The 19,931-nt window shown below is 43.2% G+C and overlaps 1 protein-coding gene across 6 annotated transcripts in view; it reads left to right on the top strand.

The window, feature by feature from the left end:
- Nucleotides 1-557: 557 nt before the first annotated feature.
- Nucleotides 558-19,931, top strand: part of Grk5 (G protein-coupled receptor kinase 5) — a 221,444-nt gene continuing 202,070 nt past the window's right edge. For all 6 annotated transcript variants that reach the window (XM_052714765.1, XM_052714761.1, XM_052714758.1 and 3 more), the window contains exon 1: nt 558-812. Coding sequence is in view for 4 of the 6 variants with exons in the window: in XM_052714761.1 (XP_052570721.1) it covers nt 761-812 (52 nt within the window). In the remaining 2 variants the exon portion in view is untranslated. The remainder of the gene's footprint in view (nt 813-19,931) is intronic.

The following is a 19,931-nucleotide window of genomic DNA, read 5'->3' as shown; positions in this document are numbered from 1 at the left end:
AAGTGCACCTTTGTCAGCGACCTGGCGCATGTGAGCCGCAGACGGCGGGCAGCGCGGAACCCCAGGGGCGCGTCTTCGCCCGTGTCTCAGTTTGCACCTGGGCCTCCCACACCAGCGTCCCGCAGTCGTGGCTTGTGCTCTACGCTTTCTGGGATCTTGGCGGGGCAGGAAAGGGACCTTCCACTCTGCCTCGGCTGAGTCGTCTTTGACTCTCCTGCTAGCAAGGCTGGGCTGCCTGGTCTCAGCGCCATATCGGCTGCACTCACGCCCCATAGTCCCTGCTTCAAAAGCGCCCCCCGCCTCGTCAGGCCCCGGACTACAACTCCCAGCTATCTTGCGCCCAGAGCGCGCCGTGGGCGGTGCCTCTGAGCAGGCGCCTGCGTCGTCGGGCGGCTCGAGCCTAGAGTACCACACCCCCGGGAGGGGAACGAGGGGAGGCTGAAGCATCCGAGGCATTAAAGCATCCGCGGGAGCCGGAGGGGAGGAGAATGGAGTGACAGAGACGCGCGGAGGGTGGGGGGTGGGGGGGAGAGTGTTGAGGGAGGGGGGAGGGGGGACACAGAGGGAGGAAGAAGCAGCGGCGGCGGCTCCTCGGTGCAGAGGGGGAAACTCCGCGGGCTCCGAGCAAGAATAATGCGGTAGCAAGGCGGGCTGCTTGCTCCCGGCTCTGGCATTAGCGGCGTCAGCCCGAGCAGCGGCAGCGGCATCACTCCAGGCGCTGACAGCCCCGGCCGGCTCCCTCGCTGACTGCCGACTGTCAATGGAGCTGGAAAACATCGTGGCCAATACGGTGTTGCTGAAAGCCCGGGAAGGTAAGCTCGGGTGGTCCGGTGTGTGCTTGGCGCATTCGCCGCGGGCCGGGGTGCGGGTGTCGAGTAGGTAGCGGTCGTGCAAGGATGCTCGCGGTGAGTTGTTGCAAGCGGTACAGCTCGGAGATCTGTTTGCAAATGTTGGGGGGGCTTCTGCCCTTGAACTCAGAAGATTAGGATTGGGGCAGAGACGGTTACAGGGACGAGTTAAGATGCTAAAATATCCTCTAGTTTCCAGTTGAATCTTAGAGATCGTGCCATCTCCGCAGCTGTTGAAAGGTCAGTTGGAAAAGCATTCTTTTAGGAGAGAGAGGCAAGAAAATGTGCCAATAAAATAGCCTCTCAAGTTGATCCGGGCTGGTTTTGGGAGTGTGAACTAACCCCCTACCCCCGGTGTGTGTATGTAAGGGGGGGGGGGGATTAGCAGAAGCCAAGTGTTTGCTTGCGCAGGCTGAGTTGATAAAGACTATTGGTGGGAATCATCCTCTGGGAAAATTTCTTAGGGAAATCCCATCGTTGTGTGGAAGAAAGCCTTTTAAAGGCAAAGTAAGATGTTGAGGAATTAGCCAGTTTATAGAATAATGAAAAAGTGGCTTTACAAATCACTGAGGAAATAATAAAAAAATTTCAGGGTGAATTTTTGTTATTAACCACCCCCACCCCAGGATAGGTAATTGTTCCATTTTGGCTCAACTCAAGGCTGCTGTTAAATGTATTTTGAATGCAACTTACTAAATCTCCTGCATTTAACTGTTAGGAAATACCATCTAAGTGGAGTGAGTAAGGTCTTTAGTAATACCTGTTACCTTGTATTTTGACTCTTTCTTGAGCTGAAAAAGTGTGTGTGTGTGTGGGGGGGGGGGTCAGAAACTTAGATGTCCTAAAAGGTTTGTGTTGCATGAATGTAAGCATACATATTTAGGAAAACTTGGGATTTATGTAACATCTCATTTACCAAGAAGGGGAAATTTTTCCCCTTTCCTGAGAGGAGGCTGTATTTGATATCCAGGGCAGACTGAGTAAGGTTTTTTCCTTTTGAAGGACTCTCAGTAAGCAGCCCATGCCATCCCTACTTCTTAATATTTTCATTCACCCATTTTGATGAATGAAGGAAGACTTTCTGGCCAGCAATAAAATGCTTCATGTTTATCCAGCCCATTCCATCACCTTCTGGCTTTGTACATGGTGTGTGCCTGGTAATTTACAACCTTCCTTGGGCTAGATTTCAGCAGCTCATCTTGGCCTCCATGTTGCACTTTCAGGTCACTTGTCACCGTAAAGCAGCCACCTGGAAGGCTTGTTTTGGAAGTCCCCAAAGGAGGCAATGCTCTGAAAACTGAGTAGAGTTTCAAATATGCAGGTCTCTCTCCTACTGCACTTCACTCAACTTTTTTAGAGGGAGGACTATTATTACTATTACTATTATTAAGGTGACTTTAGGTTTTAAGACCTTAGGTTTTTGGTTTTGTTTTGTTTCCTCACCTCCTCTAACTTGACATTTTTAGTGAAGTAGAGCTAGGTGTGGGGTGGAGGCTCTTCACTGGGCCCAGAGGGAGCCTGGAAGCCTTTGCAGCCTACCACCTCATGGTGGGATATGATGGTACATCTCAGGACAGGGGTTGGGCAAATTGACTATTTTGAAATTATTTTGATCATTGACACCTCTATTAATTCTAAAATCATTTCTTGGGGGAATCCCTGGGTATGATGGTCCTGGAGGCCTTTGCATGTTCTCCTGATTGTCCCTGTTGCTCAGGGAGACAGCTTCCTGATTTGGTAGGTTACACATTTGTTTGTTCTTCTCTCAGGAGTGACTCCTTTATATATGTTTCACTTTAAGTTGAGAAGTTTTCCCTCCTCCCCAGTTATTATTTCCAGTGTTTTTACTGAAATGAATTTACTGGCTGGTATTTTTGTGTGTCAGGTTAGAATATAGGTTTTTCTGGAGTCTTAGGGAGGAGAGCTGTGGACTGAAAGTGTATGTAGAATGATGGACTCCCATTGGGACTGAATTAATGTGATTAGAAGTGTTCAGGACAGTGCCATTTGCTTTGTCCTTTTAAAGTCTTTCAGTTTTTCTGTGGAGAGTTCAATAGACATCTCCTGGTGAGAAACAACTCTTGAGAAAGCCTTCCAAATGAGAGGGCTTTGCCTGCAAGGAAAAAGAGAGATTGACATGTGAATTATAAATTAATCATGTATATGGAAGCTTCATTTTAAAATTTGTATTTACTCCCCCCTTTATGTCTAAAGAGAATCTATAATTTTAAGTGCTTCTATTCAATAAAGGCTGGGATTTTATTAAAGTTTTGAGCTTATCCTAATTAACATGGAGGAATCCAGAAATATACATATATTCTCTTAAGTTTTCTGTTTAAAGTCATCATATTGAATTTAGTAATTCTCCAAATAACTGTATTATCTAGATATTCAGAAATGAATGTTTCACGACATAGAATTCTTGCCTAGCGTGCAAAAGACCTTGATTTTGTCCCTAGCACTATCTCTCCATTCACAAAAAGGGAAGGAAGAAAGGAAAGAAAGAAAGAAAGGGAGGGAGAGAGGTAGAGGATGGAGAAAGGGAGGAAGAAAAAAAGATAAAAGAATAAAGAAAGGCAAGGATATATACATATATATATATATGTATATATATATATATATATATTGCTTAGCATGCACCAAGCCCTGGGTTTGATTCCTAGCATGGAATAAACTGGACATGGTTGTACATGCCTGGTCTCTGAGTTTAAGGCCTCTCATGGAGGGTTCTAGGCCAGCAAGGACTTTGCCTAGTGAGACCAACCAACCCACAAAACAAACAAATGAACTTGCTTGTTTTCTTTTCTCTTTTCTTCTTCTTCTTCTTCCTCCTCCTCCTTTTATTCTTTTCTTTTTAAAAAAATTTTTAAGACACAGTCTCACTGTGTATCCCTGCTAATTGTATAGCCCAGGCTGGCTTCACAGAGAACTGCCTGCCTCTAATTTCCACCCTTGTGATAGTTGTTTTGAAATAACAAAATATGAAGATGTAAGTTCAAAATGCTAAACCTACTGAATTATGTTGTGTGACTTGTTTATTTGTCCTGCTTGTGTGAGAAAGTATTAAGTTGGTTTTGATCTCTCTTAAGAACTTTAGCTTTCCTAAGGAATGGTTAAGTAACAAAGAAATAAATTGAGACAGAATTCATGCCAATTTATGAAAATGAGCTAAGTGATTAAGCGTTTAATGAAAAAGGGACCCAGATCAAGTCTTCTATCTATTTACATTTCAGAATCTTGGAAAATTGGCAGGCAAGCTCCTGTTGAAATACTGGTAGAGTGAGAGTGTTTGCAGAATGCCTTTTGTGTATTTCTTTTTGGTTTATTATTGCAGTAAAAGTTCTCCCCCCACCCCCACCACTACCTACAATCTAGATCTGAACAGTACTGGGTGAGAGGAACATTTGCAAGGAATTACTTTTCCTTTATTCCCAGACTATCGGTCATAGTCCTTTCTGATCAATAAAGACCTTGATTTGGTCTTTATTGAATATATATGTTTTTTTTTTCTTGAATTTCTGGCAAGTGCTGGGATGTCATGACTCTGCTGTTTGTCACAATTTCTGAAAACCAGAACGTACAAGAAACCTTTCATAGATAAGGCTGTGACTTTTTGCCTGTATCTGCCTGATGATCAAGATTAGGGACCTGAGAGAAGGTAAACTTTGGGGCTGGGAGAGGCCAGGGAGGCTAGTGGGAGGAAATGAGCCAACATCTAGAGCTGGGAGAAGTAGGCTTTGCTTTTGATAGGCTTGGCATTCTATGGCAAATCAGGAGCCTACTTTCCCCCTGTGTCCTTAGTTCCTGATGCTGGAGCTGAAACATGGTTGGGCTAAGTTGTCAGAAGACTGGGTATTTCTGAAGCTTGTAGTCCACAAGCACAGTTCTACCCAAAGCTTCTTTCTTCAATCTGAGGATGCAGAAGAGTGACAGCTTTCATCCTGGTGGCTGGCATGTGTGAAAGCAGCCTGGCCTATTAAACACAATACTGTTAAGCTGTTAAACGAAACTGCCTCTTCATGTAGTTTCTTTTTCAGTACCTACAACATAGAGATAGAGAAACCAAAAGCGACATTCAGAAGGCCCGCCTTTCCAATAGAAGATTTTCAAATGATGATTATGCTTCATCTAGCTGCCTGTTTTACTAAACATCAGATAAAGGCCCACAAGACTCTCATCTTTCAGTTATTTAGTTGCTGCTTGTCAGATTCCAAACTATAAAAGATCGTAATCTTTCAGTGCCCAAACTAATACTTAAATTATGTCTTCAAAGCCAGAGCTGTTGTAGTAGCTTGCTAAATGACGGCCTTTGGGCCTGCACTGCAGGCTTTAAGAAAGCCTAAGTGGATTTCAGAAATGAGTTCTATACAAGATGACCACATTTGCCTTCTCCATGCATTGTTCAACTCTCAACCCATGCTTGGGGACTGTCAACATTATGATACTATCTAGGCCTTTAGGCATATTTAAAGTCAAGTCAATATTTGTTTCCAAAAAATTTGTGGCTCAAGATAAAACATAATACCTAGACTTTTTTTTTTTTTTTTTGACAGATTTACCTGTAGTTCCCTGTGTAGCCCAGGCTGGCCTCAACCTTGCAGCAGTCCTCCTGCCTCAGCCTCTCAAGTGCTGAAATTACAGTTGTGAACCACCATACATGGTTATAACACCTAGATATTCTTAATGAAAAAGTGCTATGGTTGAGATTTATTTTTAGAAAAATGAAGACAATGTTGTTTCTTTAACTATTATTCAGACACCAGAGGACACATTCCATTTGTATAAATCATACTACTTTTTAAAAAGGAAAGCAATCACTTCCCGATTGAATCCTACTCCCATTCTCATTTTTAAGAAACCATTCTTGAATTGTCTTCCCAAACACTTACAAGAGTTACATTGCTGTGTACATTCATTCATGAATGATTATTTTAAGAATGCTTGGCAGAAGTGATGTTTTGGATATCAGCCTTGGATAAATACAATTAGAGATGGGTTAAAAGAGACAGTTGGGTCAAGGGTAGTAGTGCATGCTTTTAATCTCAGCACTCTGGAGGCAGAGGCAGGCAGATCTCTGAGTTAGGCCATCTTAGTCTATGTAGTGAGTTTCAGGCCAGCTATATAGTGAGACTCTGTCTCAAAAAAAAAAAAAAAGACAATTTGAGCATTTGGTTTATTTTAATTTTTATTTTGGTTGTGCTTGGAATTGAACTCAGGGCCTTGTGCTTAGGCATGTACTCTACTACTGAGATACATTTCAAACCTTTTTAGGCTCTTTAAACTAGAAAACTGGAAATGAGCAGGACTGGATGTTTTCTTTCCCCCAAAGAATTGAAGGTGATTAGGGTGCCAACTGCAGCTGAGTAGACTGTATGGACTCTGTTGTGTTTAGACTTTGAACAATGTCCAGAAAGACCTATATGTAATTAAAAGATGAATTTAATGCCAGGTGAGGCTCATGTCTGTAAGAGAATTACCATGAATTGGACCAGCCTACACTACTGAGTGAGATTCTGTCTCAAAAAAAAACAAAAACAAAATCCAAGTTTATGCTTTAGGGATGGGCTTGAAACTGGAAGAAAACTGCCAGTTTTCTAGGGTGTAGTGCTAGGATCATCAGGATCAGTGGTGGTGCACGTCTTTAATTCTACTACTGGTCTACATAGAGAGTTCTAGGGCTGCACAGAGAAAGCCTATTTCAAACAAACAAACAACAATCAAAACAAAAACAAAAGAGCAGTTCTTTCAGATAGATACCACCAAAAACAAAACAGGAAAACCTTTTGGTTGAGGATGGACAAGGTCTTGTGGATATGTTGGTTGCAGTTCTAGATTGAAAAGGTAGAGGCTGCCCTCCTTTCTGGATTTCTATTGGGATTAAGTTGTGTGCTCTGACTTGATACTGAAAGGGAAACAAAGGAGAGAGTGGGCTGGCCTTCATCCAGGTAGATATGTGGAGCTTAGGACTGACTCAGTTTATTTAGTTCAGGAATGGAGATAGTGGTAGTGGTGAGCCACCATGTTCCCCCGACCCTCTTCATATCCTGTTGGGAAATTTATCTAAATTGAGCAACTGTCTTTCCCGATTTAAATGAAGAGTATGGTACAAACACATACAGAACCCCATGTTCCTTTAAAGATTTTTAACTTATTTTCATTATTGTGATAATAACTTACTATGTAGCTCAGGCTGACCTCAAACTCGTGATCTTCCTTCCTCAGCTTCCCAAGTGCTGGGCTTACTATGCCATGCCCGACTCCATGTACTTTCTTGAAATTTCTAATTTAAATAAATATTGAAATAGTCATCTTATCAAGAGGAAAAAATATATTGTGTAAAGTGTCTTAGTTATTGTTCTATTGCTGTGAATTGACACTGTGACCAAGGCAGCTTATAAAAGCATTTAATTGGTAGCTTGCTTACAGTCTTAGAGGGTAAGTCACCGACCATTATTGTGGGTAGTATAGTGGCAGCAGGTAAGCATGGCACTGAAGCAGTAGCTAAGAGTTTTTTTGTTTTTTAAATTGAGGAAGGATCTCACTATATAGCTCTGGCTGTCCGGGAACTCACTATGTAGACCAGGCTGGCCTCATATTCATAGAGTTCCCCCTGTCTCTGCCTCCCAGGTGTTGGGGGGCGTGTACCACTATACCTGGCAAGAGCTTACATTTTATCCACAAACAGCAGGCAGAGAGACTGGGTCTGGCCATGGGCTTTTGAAATCTCAAAGTACACCCCCCAGGGACACACCTTTTCCAAAAAGGCCACATCTCCTAATCCTTCCTAAGTAGTCCAGCAACTGAGGACCAAGCATTCAAATATATGAGCCTATGGGGGCCAGTCTCATTCAGACCACTATGCAAGGACAGAAGGAAAAAAAAAAGAAACTTACATAGATTTCAAAGAAGTGATCTAAAATGAGGGTGAAAACGGGGCAAAACAATTTGAAGAGTTTCTGCTTCTTTTTAACAGTCTAGACTGAGAAAATAAAGAAGATAAAGATGTTAAAGTCAGCTGAGTGGTGACGGTGACCACCTTTAGTCCTAGCACTTGGGAGGCTGAGGCAGGTCGATCTCAGTGAATTCAAGGCTAGCCTGATCTACAGAGTGAGTTCCAGGACAGCCAGGACTACAGAGAGAAACCCTGCCTGAAAAACAAAACAAAAAGGATGTCAAAATCAGCTTGTGCTTGCAACTGCTTCACAGTGATTTCTCCCTAAAGACTGTTTTTGAAACCTGTTTAACAATGACTCAGTTGGGGCATACTTGCAAAGGAAGGAAAGCATTTGAAACAATAAAACAATTAGTTACTTTTTCTTTCTTATCTGAAGCAAGGAACTCTATTTGAAATGATGCCAGAGTTAGCCCGGAAGGTCCTCCTGACAGAGGCACTCATAAATGTGGCCACTTTTGATAGGGTTCTCTATGGCTCTAGAAATTTGTAATCTGTGGAAAAATCAATATTTTTTAAAAAGGCAAGGATGAGATGAACCTCTGAGGACAGCTTCCAGGGCCTGTTCAGAAAGCAAGAGTAACAGATAAGAACATTCCAACTTGGGTGTTACAGACTGTCTTCTGTCTGCCTGTTTCCGAAGAGAGGTTATTGCTGGCTTTATGTTTGGGCAAACCAAGAGGCAAGAAAGGGCATCACTGGCCCAGAGTCACTTGAGCTGCAAGTGGACCCACCATATTATTCCAAACAAATCTTTCTTCTCTTCTGTGAAATAAAGCCAGACTGACGTCATAGGGTGGTATGTTTCCTGTTTGCTCCCTCTTTTCCCCGCACCCGATTGTAGCTCAGGCTGGCCTTGAACTCAGATATTCACCTGCCTCTGCTTCCTGAGTGCTGGGATTAAAGGTGTACACCACCACCACCTGGCTGCTTTGTGTTTTTTTTTTTTTTTAAGAAGCTCATGCTTGGCTTCATTGATTGAAGAAATTAAAAAAAAATTATACTTCCTGTGTGTGTATGTGTGTGTGTGTGTGTGTGTGTGTGTGTGTGTGTGTGTAAGTCAGAATCAGTTCTTTCCTTTTACTACATGGGCCCTGGTGATTGAACTCAGGTTCACAGGCATGGTGGCAAATGCCTTTACTGGCTAAACCATCTTGATAACTCAAAGTTTTTTGTTTGTTTTTGGTTTTGTTTTGTTTTTTGTTTGTTTTTTGAGACAGGGTTTCTCTGTAGTTCTGGCTGTCCTGGAACTCACTTTGTAGACCAGTCTGGCCTCTAACTTAGAGATCCACCTGCCTCTGCTTCCTGAGTGCTGGGATTAAAGGTGTGTGTCTCCACTGCCTGACTTTTTTTTTTAATTCTTATTTTATGTGCATGGATGTTTTGCCTGTATGTATGTCTGTATATCATGTGTCATGCCTGGTGCCCAAGGAAGCCAGAAGAGGGCATAAGATCCCTTGGAACTGGAGTTACAGATGATTGTGAGCCACTATTTGGGTGCTGAGAATCAAGCCCGGTCCTCTGGAAGAGCAGCTAGTGCTCTTAACTGCTGAGCCATGTCTCCAGTCCCTAAGGTATGTTTTTAAAATGTAAATGCCCACAGGGTTGTCATGGTAACAAAAAGTAGGTCTGTTAGCCTTGCTGAAGAAAGGGACAAATGGGAACCATAACATCCCACCTAGACTTTGATGTCAGTCAAGTGCCAATTTGAGATTACCTAGGTTGAGTTATTCATTGTAGGTGTTGAATGGCCAATGGGGGCATCTTTGCAGTAGGTGATTCTAGTGAAAAGTATAACTGAAGGTTAGAAAGGTGATCCTGTCGTTAAAGTGCTTCTTTTGCATGCATGAGTACCAGAGTTCAATACCCAGAACCCCCATAACAATGTCATTTGTGAAGACATGCACTTCTAATGTCAGAGCTGGGGAGATACAGACAGGTGGAAACCCTGGGGCCTGCTAGCCAGCCAGTCTAGCCTAATAGATTAGCTCCAGGCTTAGAGAGACCCCTGTCTCAAAGGAGATGGATATTGTTCTAGGGATTATACCCAAGGCTGTCCTCTGGCCTCTATATACACAGGCACATACATGTACATGCATTTGTAAACACAGGTGCTAGCACATAAATAATCAGTAAAAGTATAACTGCATCACCTTGCCGGGGGTAGTATCTGTGGTTGAAGAGTGGGTGGGATATGTACAAGTATCTACATGTTCACATACATGTGGACATGTGTATGTCTATGTCTATGACTCTACCTATGCTTTCCCTCTGCCTGTGTCCTGCCTAGTCACACTTCAAATTATCAGATATAGCCACTTGGTATTTTTCTTTCTCCCGGTGGGACTAGTTGCTGAAAATTGTCCCTAAAGAACAGGGTATCAAAAAGATGGGGGCAGTGATATGAGGGCTACATCACTGGCAGTAGCATATCCTTAGCAGAGCTGGCAGGTGGGCAGTTAGCTAGTTAGCTGGTGTGGGCCTACCGTGTTCTGCACCTGCCCTGCACACCTTTACTACTTCTTAGGTCATGCTTGTCTGTAGACTCTGCTCGAGGGTGACGTCTTAGGCACATGCTCAGGTTCCTGCAGTTTTCTCTAATACAGAAGTGGAAGCTTGAGTGGGGGAGGTGAGTACCCACTCTCGTTCCTGAAACTAGAGCATGAAGTGGCCTTTCCCTCAGCAGAGTTATTGCAGGGTTAAGCCCTTTTACTCTTCAACACTAACTTTATGAGTACTTGCATACAGAGTCCTTGTCAATCTTTCTCCCTCCCTCCCTCCCTCCCTCCCTTCCTCCCTCCCTCCCCTCCTTCCCTCCCTCCGTGTGTGTGTGTGTGTGTGTGTGTGTGTGTGTGTGTGTGTGTGTGTGTACTCTTTGTTGCCATCCTTGGGATCAGCTAGCTACCAGATTTAGAATCCTAGCCAGAAGAAGTATGATGTCACTGCTTAATAATGAGTGACAGGAAGCCTTGTATTTACCTTTGATTTGGTATGGAGGTGTAGCTCTGAATGTACCCACCTCAGGCAGGGGAAAGGAGAGGGATTACCCACGTATAGGACAAAGGGAGCCTGGCCAATGTACTTGGCCTGCATAGTTGATAAAAGGTACTGTGAAACATCCTATGAAATGGAATTCTATCTTGGTTGAATCTTGGCAGCACTTTTGAATTGGAAATAGGCTGAGAAGAGTCACCAAGTGGCCAGGAAAAGCAGCTTTCAAGGACTGGTACTGAAATATGTTCTGCTTTGTCCTAATGCTGTCCTTAATGTGCCCAGAACAAGTTCATTAGGTCATACAAACAACATCTATGAGAAGGAACCAAGCTCTAGGAATAGTGGGGAATGGAGTGAGCACAAAGAATTGAGGTGTTGACTTGATTGGCATAGGTTACTTCAGTGTCTTCCATATCCCTGGCCTGAGTGTTATGGATAGATGCACATAGGCCTGCATTCATGGTGTGTGTGTGTGTGCGTGTGTGGTATTAAAGGAGGGTATGCTGCAGTGTTGTTGGTGTTCAAAAGAATTTCCAGAATAAGTTATGGTGCTGTGCTTCTGTTGTGGGAAGGAAAACCAGAGAGCAGAGTCCCTAAAGGAAGTAGGTGCTGGGGTAGGGGGGATAGATAGTTTGCTGTGCAAGATGAGGACTGGATTCCTATCCAAGAACCCATGTGAAAAATGGTGAAAACCTAGGTGAGTAGTGCTGGAGAGTAGAGACAGGCAGGTCTTGGGTTCACTGGCCAGCCAGCTGAGCTTAACCCTGTCTCAAAAAAACCAAGGTGGACAGACTAGGCATGGTGGCACACACCTTTAATCCCATCATTTGGGATGTAAAGGCAGGCATATCTCTAGGAGTTTGTGGCTAGCCTATTCTGCATAAGGAGTTCCAGGCCAGCCAGGGCTACATAGTGAGATCCTGTCTTAAAAACAACAACAACAAGGCCGGTTGGTGGTGGTGGCACTCGCCTTAATCCCAGCACTCGGGAGGCAGAGGCAGGCAGATCTCTGTGAGTTCGAGGCCAGCATGCTCTACAGAACTAGTTCCAAGACAGCTAAGGCTGTTACACAGAGAAACTCTATCTGGCAAAACAAACAAACAAACAAACAAACAAACAAACAAACAAATGTAGTTGGAAGGTTTCTCTGGTCCCACCCGGCCCCATCATGGTCTGCATTCCTCCAGTCATGCCTGGTCCCGTGGTCCCTCAGCCACTTATAAAATAATCATTCAGAGGCTTAATATTAATTATCAACTGTATGGCCTATGACAGGCTTCTTGCTAGCTGTCTCTTATAACTTAACCCATTTCTGTTAATCTGTAAGTTGCCACATGGCTGTGGCTTACTGGTACTTTCACATCTTGCTGCTTCTGGCAGCGGCTGGTGTCTCTTCTGACTCTGCCTTTCTCTTTCCTGTCTCTCTCCTTGGATTTCCCACCTGCCTCTAACTGCCTTGCCATAGGCCAAAGCAGCTTATTTATTAACCAATGGGAACAACATATATTCACAGCATATAGAAAGATATCCCCCAGCACTTCCCTTTTTATCTAATCAAAAAGGAAGGTTTTAGCTTTAATATAGTAAAATTATATATAATAAACAGTTATCAAGTAAGAATTATAGTTACAATATTTAGTCTATTTGTATTTGGCAAAATTAAAGAAAATATTTTATTATTTATCCTATATTGTGAGTCCAAAGTTTTGTATCTAATTTATCTTTTATCATAACCAAGGAAAATTATAACTAGTCTTCAATTACATCAAAGACCTCAGAAGGATATAATATTACCTAAGTAAACAGGAAGAACATTGTAAGCAACTTCCAAAAATCTAGAATGACAGAGACAGCTGGCTGCCTGGACAGTCACCCAAAATTCCTCTGCAATGTTGGGGCATCCATCTTCAGCCTATAGGCCTGGAGTTTCTTAGTTGCTTCTCCCTATGTCCTGCAGAATAGGTGTCGGTGAGGTGAGGTTAGCTTGTGGCTTTTCCTATTTCCCTGATCTCTCAGGTTTTCACCCTTATATCTGGCTCTGTGTTTTTTATTTAATAAGATTGTTTAGCAATTCATCTACAAATAACCCCCCCAAAACAACAGTAACAACAATAACAACAAAAACAAAACAAAAAACAAAGTAGATGACACCTGAGGTTGACCTCTGTTCTACACACACACACACACACACACACACACACACACACACACAAATACACATACACACGGACACACACAAAAAGACTCCATGTCACAGCATAGTAGATGATAAATTAGGAAATGTTTCACCATGGCAAAGAAAGATTACATAAGGGTAGAGGGCCAATAGGAAAATGTTTTCCAAATGTTTGTCTTAACTGTGAAAAATGTTTGGCAAGCTCACCCTTCCCCCTGAGTTGGAAGTGGTTTGTTTTCGTTGTTTTCACAGAAATAAATATTTGCATTCGACCAAATGTTCAGGGCAATTAGTTGTCCTTGGTTCTGAGCTGTGTTAGTTGAAGGAGTTGCTTCATGCTGACAACCTCATCTCTCTTTTGCCTAGATCAAAGGTAACCTAGGATGGGATCTTTACATGCTTTTCATGTCACTGCTAGAATGAGACTGAACAGAATGGAAAGAAAATAGGAAGCTAGGCAGTGATTCTTCTAGAGATAGGGTGGCTGAGACCTGGTACTTGAAGGATGGCTTTCTGCTCACGGGCAGCAAGGCTGGATCCAATTAAGGCAGGGAAATGTATGCTAACTCAGAGGAAAAGTTTCTAAACAGTCAATTCTGTAATTTCTCTGAAGAGGAGGCCAGCATGATGGAGCTTTATGGATGATGCCAAACCCTGTGATATATAATAATTAGTAACCACCAGTTATTCCACCACATACTCATTCCTCAAACCACTAACCATTGCCTGGGATGGAGTGCACTGGCCCTAGATACTTGCCCCAGATGTCTTCCCATCAGTAGTATTCAATTAGAGGGAATAAACAAACAAACAAAAAAACAAAGCTGGGTTTAGTGACACACAGCTTTTTAATCTCAGCACTTGGGAGGCAGAGAGGCAGGCAGATCTCTGTAAGTCTGAGGAGGCCAGCCTGGTCTACATAGTGAGTTCTAGGACAGCCAGAGCTACATAGTGAGAGCCTGTCTCAAACAAACAAACAAATGGAAAATCCAAACCCAAAACAAAACAAAAAAACAAAGCTTAGTTCTCTACAACAGATAGCAAAATGTCAATTCAGGAAGGAAAAGCTGGATGTCCTCAAATGATTGAATGTGTTACTAAGGTGAGGATGAGTGTTTGGGTACTATTGAAGCACATCTCTTGGGTTACCCTTTAGTAATTGTCAGGGAGCTGATGGTTTTATATCATGGTGTTTGATGTTCTTGCTAATTATTTTCTTTTTTGTCAGTTTAAAAACATTTCAGGAATGATTGCCAAGAAGATAGGGTTTGAGGGGCTCAGGCTGGGTCAAGTCCTTCCTCATTAAGTACTAATAAGTGAACCTTGGCTGCTGTGGGTGGGCCTCTGTACATTAAGTACCTTCCTAGCATAAAAAAGCAGGAGGGGGCCGGGCGGTGGTGGCGCACGCCTTTAATCCCAGCACTCGGGAGGCAGAGCCAGGCGGATTTCTGTGAGTTCGAGGCCAGCCTGGGCTACCAAGTGAGTCCCAGGAAAGGCGCAAAGCTGCACAGAGAAACCCTGTCTCGAAAAACCAAAAAAAAAAAAAAAAAAAAAAAAAGCAGGAGGGTAGTGGAAGCAGAGTTCTGTGCACTAGGCATCATTATAGCCTCTGAGGGAAGGAAAGAGTGGACAGTGGACTTAGCCTTTCTAAGAAATCAACCCACACATATTTATTGATAGTATTATTATTATTATTATTGTGTGTGCACCATGTGGAAAGTCAGAGGACAACTTAGGGAAGTTCTTTCCTTCTATTCTGTGGGTTCTGGTATTTGAACTTTGTTGTCAGGCTTGGTGACCAGTGCTTTTATCCTTGGAGCCTTCTTGAGAGCCTAGGGTATCTTCCTTCTAAAGCAGCCTATGAGAATCTAGAATTATCTAGGAGACAAATCTCTAGGAATGTCTGTAAGGAGGTTTCTAGGTTAGATTAATTGAGATGGGAAGACCTGCCCACTTGGGGTGGTACCATGTCATGGGCTGGAGAAAGTGAGCTAAGTACCAGCATTCCTCTTTCTGTTCTCTGACTGCAATGAATTGTGATCAGTTGCTTCATAGTCTGCCACCATGACTTACCCACTGATGTACTACTGAACTATGAGCCAAAATGAACCCTTCCTTGGGCTGAGAGTGTAGCTCAATCAGAGTGCTTGCCTTGCATACACAAAACTCTGGGTTTAGTCCCCAGCACCATATAAAACTGGATGTGGTGGCACACACCTGTAATCTCCCACTGAGGAGGTAGAGGCAAGAGGATCAGAAGTTCAGTGTCATTCTTAGTTACACAGCAAGTTTGAAACTAACTTGGACTATTGTAAGGCCCTCAAATTTGAAACCAACTTGGGCTATGTATGACCCTCTTTTAACAAACAAGCAAACAAGAATGAACTCTTAAGAACAACCTATCAACATCAATAAACCACCAAACCCTCCTACCTTAAGTTACTTTTGTCAGGTATTTGATAACAGCAATGAGAAAATAATTAAGATTCTATTATTTTGGGGGTGGGGGTGGTGGCACATGCCTTTAATTGCAGCACTGGGGGTCATAGGTAGACAGGTGGTTCTCTGAGTATGAGGCCAGCCTGATCTACAGAGTGAGTTCTAGAATAGCGAGGGCTATACAGAGTAACCCTGTCTTGAAAAACAAAAAATAAACAAAAAACCCAATCCAAACCAAACAAAATTACCAAGCCCTTTTTGACCATTGTTTTTGTTCATCTTTCCTGTTTCATGATTCCTGTGATTTACTCTTCTCCATCCTTACAGGTGAAGACTCAGGCTTAAGAGGTAAATTATTTATACCAGAACACCCAGCTAGTTCATAGCCTGGAGCCTGTGTCTTCATGTCTGGTTCTCTTTCTGTATTGTCACAGCTGCTGTTCTCAGTCACCTGTCTAGCTATTCAGGACATCAGCACTACCCTGCATGGGACATTAAACATTGAGTTGAGTGTATAGTTGTGACTCACTGTGTAATAGGAGCCATTCCAACTCATTTTTAAGGTTTTAGACAATACTTGCTTTCTTATGAAAATTTAAATGAGGCAAAGCATCGATGAGGAATTAAAACTTATCCTATGTGCACCTGCTGCCAGTCCCATCACTCAGGCCACTCAGAGGTGACATGAGGTAGCTTTTATTTTATTTAAAAAGATGTGTTTTTTGTTTTGTTTTTTTGAGACAGGGTTTCTCTGTGTAGCTTTGGAATCTGTCCTGGAACTTGCTTTGTAGACAGGCTAGCTTTGAACTCACAGAGATCCGCCTGCCTCTGCCTCCTGAGTACTGAGATTAAAGGCAGGCGCCACCACAGCCCGGTCTTATTTAAAACATTTTTTTTCATGAATATATATATTTATATATGTCAGGTCAGCCTTGGGTGTCATTCCTCAGGCATCATCCACCTTGGTTTTTGGAACAGGGTCTCTCACTAGTTTGGAACTCACTAAGGTAGGCTGGCTGGCCAGAGAAGAACCCTGGTTATCCTCTTGTCTTTTCCTTCCCAGCCCTGGAATTACAAATATTTGCCACTGTTGTTGGCTTCTTTCTCCCTCTCCTCCCCTCCCCTCCCTCCTTTCCTTCTTTATTTCTTTATTTATTGAGACAGGGTCTCTCTATATGGCCCTAGCTGTCCTGGAATCTGCTGGCTTCAAGCTCACAGGGATCTACCTGCCTCTGCCTCCACCTCCTCAGTGCTGGGATTAAAGGCATGAGCCACCATGCATGGCCTTTACTGGCTTTTTAAATGATAGGATCTGGGGATTGAATGCCAGTCCTCATGTTTACAAGGTAAGTACTTTATGGATGAAATTATCTCCCTAGACCCCCTCCCCCAAAGGCAGCTTTTAGGTGGTCATGTTCCCAGCATTCTGTACATAGACACAAAGAAGCACTGAGTAAGAATATTGAGATATTTTTCATGCAAATGTTTTCTCCCATTCATGCTGTTCTGCAGCTGTTTTCAGTCAACAGCATGTTGCAGAGATTTCTCATTCTGTGTTTACAATTCCTCATGAAATGAATGGGTGTTGGGAAAAACTGTCTTCAGAATCTGAGTGTTTCAATGGAGTGCTGGGTATTTTCTGACAGACCCCATCCATTTTTAAAGAAGTGTCTTTGGTTGCCTTTGACTGGTTTTGTATCTAAACCCCCATTTGGGTTTTCCTAATTTTAAGTATCAGTAGTGTAGGAATAGCCTACCTATTGTATCTTTCAGCATTTATTTTAAAGATTTATTTCCCCCTCCATGGGAATTCCTGTCTAGTAACATCTTCTCCTGTGGGAAGAATAGTTGTAATTTCTGTAATGGAGTTAAGTGACCTGAGAGTTGTTCAGAGCACATTTTCTTATGAGAAAGGGGAGTGATACCTGTGATGTGACATTTTTGAGAGCTTTGGGATTTAATATCCCTTACCTCTATATAATTAGTCATCTTTCCTTACAGTATTCAAAGCTTGGATTAGAGAAGTCAAGGTTAAGTCAAAAGACTACTTGCCCATGTCTTTGAACGTGTAAACGGGCAGGAAATGCAAGCTTGGACAACAGACCCACATTTCATTATTTCATTTTATTTATTTGTGTGTGTGGTGTGTGTGTGTGTGTGTGTGTGTGTGTGTGTGTGTGTGAGAGAGAGAGAGAGAGAGAGAGAGAGAGAGAGAGAGAGAGAGAGAGAGAGAGAGCGCGAGCCACAGCGTGTTCGTGGAAGAGAGGATAATTTCCTACCTTGTTTTTGAGGCAGGGCCTCTTGTTTCTGCAGCACTGTGTACTCTAGCCTACCTGGCCCATGAACTTCTGCCAAGTCTTTTGCCTTTGACTCTTATCTTGCAGTAGGAATACAGGGGTTATAGGTGTGTGCCACTGCATATATCTTTTTAAAGGAGGTTCTGAGGATTTGATTGAGATTGTCAGGCTTGTGTTACCTGGTAAGTCATCTCCCTGACCCTGGTCCCATGTCCTTTCATGGTGGGCCATCATACATCCCTTGTTTATTTATTTAGACAGAGTTTTACTATGTAGTCCATGTGGCCTTGAATTCTACATAGCCGTGGCTGGCCTCAAACTTGAGATGCTCTTGCTCCAGCCTCCACCTGCTGGAATTACAGGCATAAGCTACCATATCCAGTTTATTTTTCTCACTGTTAATCATCACTATCATCCTGTGAAGTATACCTGGGAGATGTGGTTGGTATTAAAATTCCAAGCTGGGAGCCAGGTGTGGTGGCACAGGCCTTTAATCCCAGCACTCAGGAGGCTGAGACAGGTGGATCTCTGTGAGTTCAAGGCCAACCTGGTCTACAGAGTGAGTTTCAGGACAGCCAGGGCTGCACAGAGAAACCCTGTCTCAAAAAAACCAAAACCAAACCAAACCAAACCAACCACCAAACAAAAAACAAGTTGGGCTGGGTGATAGTGCATGCCTTTAATCCCAGCACCTGTCGGGGGGGGGGGGGGGGGGGGGGGGGGGGGGGGAAGGCCAGGCAGAGGCAGGCAGATCTCTGAATTTGAGGCCAACCTGAACTACAGAGCAAGTTTCAGGACAGCGGGCTGCACAAAGAAACCCTGTCTTGAAAAACAAAAAACAAAAGAAACAAAAAAAATTTTTTTTTCCAAGTAGGGAAGGAAATTAAGCTCAGAAAGGTGAAATGATTTTCTAGGATTACACAGCTAGGGTGTCCCCTTCTTCCTCCAGTGCAGTGGTTCTCCTTTTAGGGTTGAATGACCTTTTCACGGGGGTTGCCTAAGACCATTGGAAAATACAGATATTTACATTACAATTCATAATAGTAGCAAAACTACAGTTATGAAATAGCAACGAAAATAATTTTATGGTTGGGAGTCACCACAGCATGAGGAACTGTATTAAAGGGTTGCAACATTAGGAAGTCTGAGAACCACTGCTCTAGTCCTAACCCACTTCATGGTTCCCACCTCATGACTCTTGTATGGTTCACAACTTTTCCTACCATAGGGGTAGAGAGAGAATAAATGTATCACAACTGGGATTAGAAACTGTCTCAAGGATTGGGCGCCTTTTCCTAATCCTCTCAGAGATGTTTGTGGGCTGGTGTAAGCTCCACTTACATCTTTTATGCCGGACTTCATTTGTATAGTATTGTCTTCTATGGGATTTTATGGTTCTTCCATTGCTTGTTACTACTTTGATTGAAAGTTTGCATGTGATTTATGCAGGCAAGGGTGATAAGATTCCCACCTAGAGAATTAAAAGCTTGGCATGAGGCAGGGGCCAAAGCCTAGGTCTTTGATAACTCTGTAGCTGTTGGCAGGAGTGACACTTTTTTCCCAGAAGCATTTGTAGGCATGTGAGTTAGCACTCTGGCACTCAGTAGACTATGTGGAGAAAGGCCATGGATGTGGTATAGACCTAATGTCACCACTGAATGCTAGAAGGAGCCCAGCATTGCAGCCAGCACCTTTTCTCCCTAGAGAGGGATCTGAGGTACAAAGCAGCCCATTAAGATGGCAATGCCCAAAAACAAACAAAAAAGAAAGAAAAAATGAGCCGGGCAGTGGTGGCGCACGCCTTTAATCCCAGCACTCGGGAGGCAGAGGCAGGCCGATCTCTGTGAGTTCGAGGCCAGCCTGGTCTACAAAGCAAGTTCCAGGAAAGGCGCAAAGCTACACAGAGAAACCCTGTCTCAAAAAACAAACAAACAAAAAAGAAAGATGGCAATGCCAAGACAGAAGCAATCTCAGCCAGGTTCTAAAGCTCAGTGTCTGCCACCTAGCCAATTCCTGGGCTGGGCTGGTCCCCCTGGAGCTTCTGTGACAATGGACATGAACAGGCAAGTTAGAACAACATAAATGTATTTCTGCACAGTGCTGTGGATATCGCTCTGTATAAATAAAATGCTGATTGGCCAGTAGCCAGGCAGGAAGTATAGGCGGAACAAGCAGAGAAGAGAATGCTGGGAAGTGGAAGGCTGAGGCAGAGAGATGCTGTCAGC

The sequence above is a fragment of the Peromyscus californicus genome, unplaced genomic scaffold (genome assembly GCF_007827085.1).
Source record: "Peromyscus californicus insignis strain IS unplaced genomic scaffold, ASM782708v3 Scaffold_4__1_contigs__length_199733344, whole genome shotgun sequence".
NCBI lineage: Eukaryota > Metazoa > Chordata > Mammalia > Rodentia > Cricetidae > Peromyscus > Peromyscus californicus.
The sequence above is the reverse complement of the archived record's forward strand: the minus strand, read 5'-3'. Positions and strand labels throughout refer to the sequence as shown.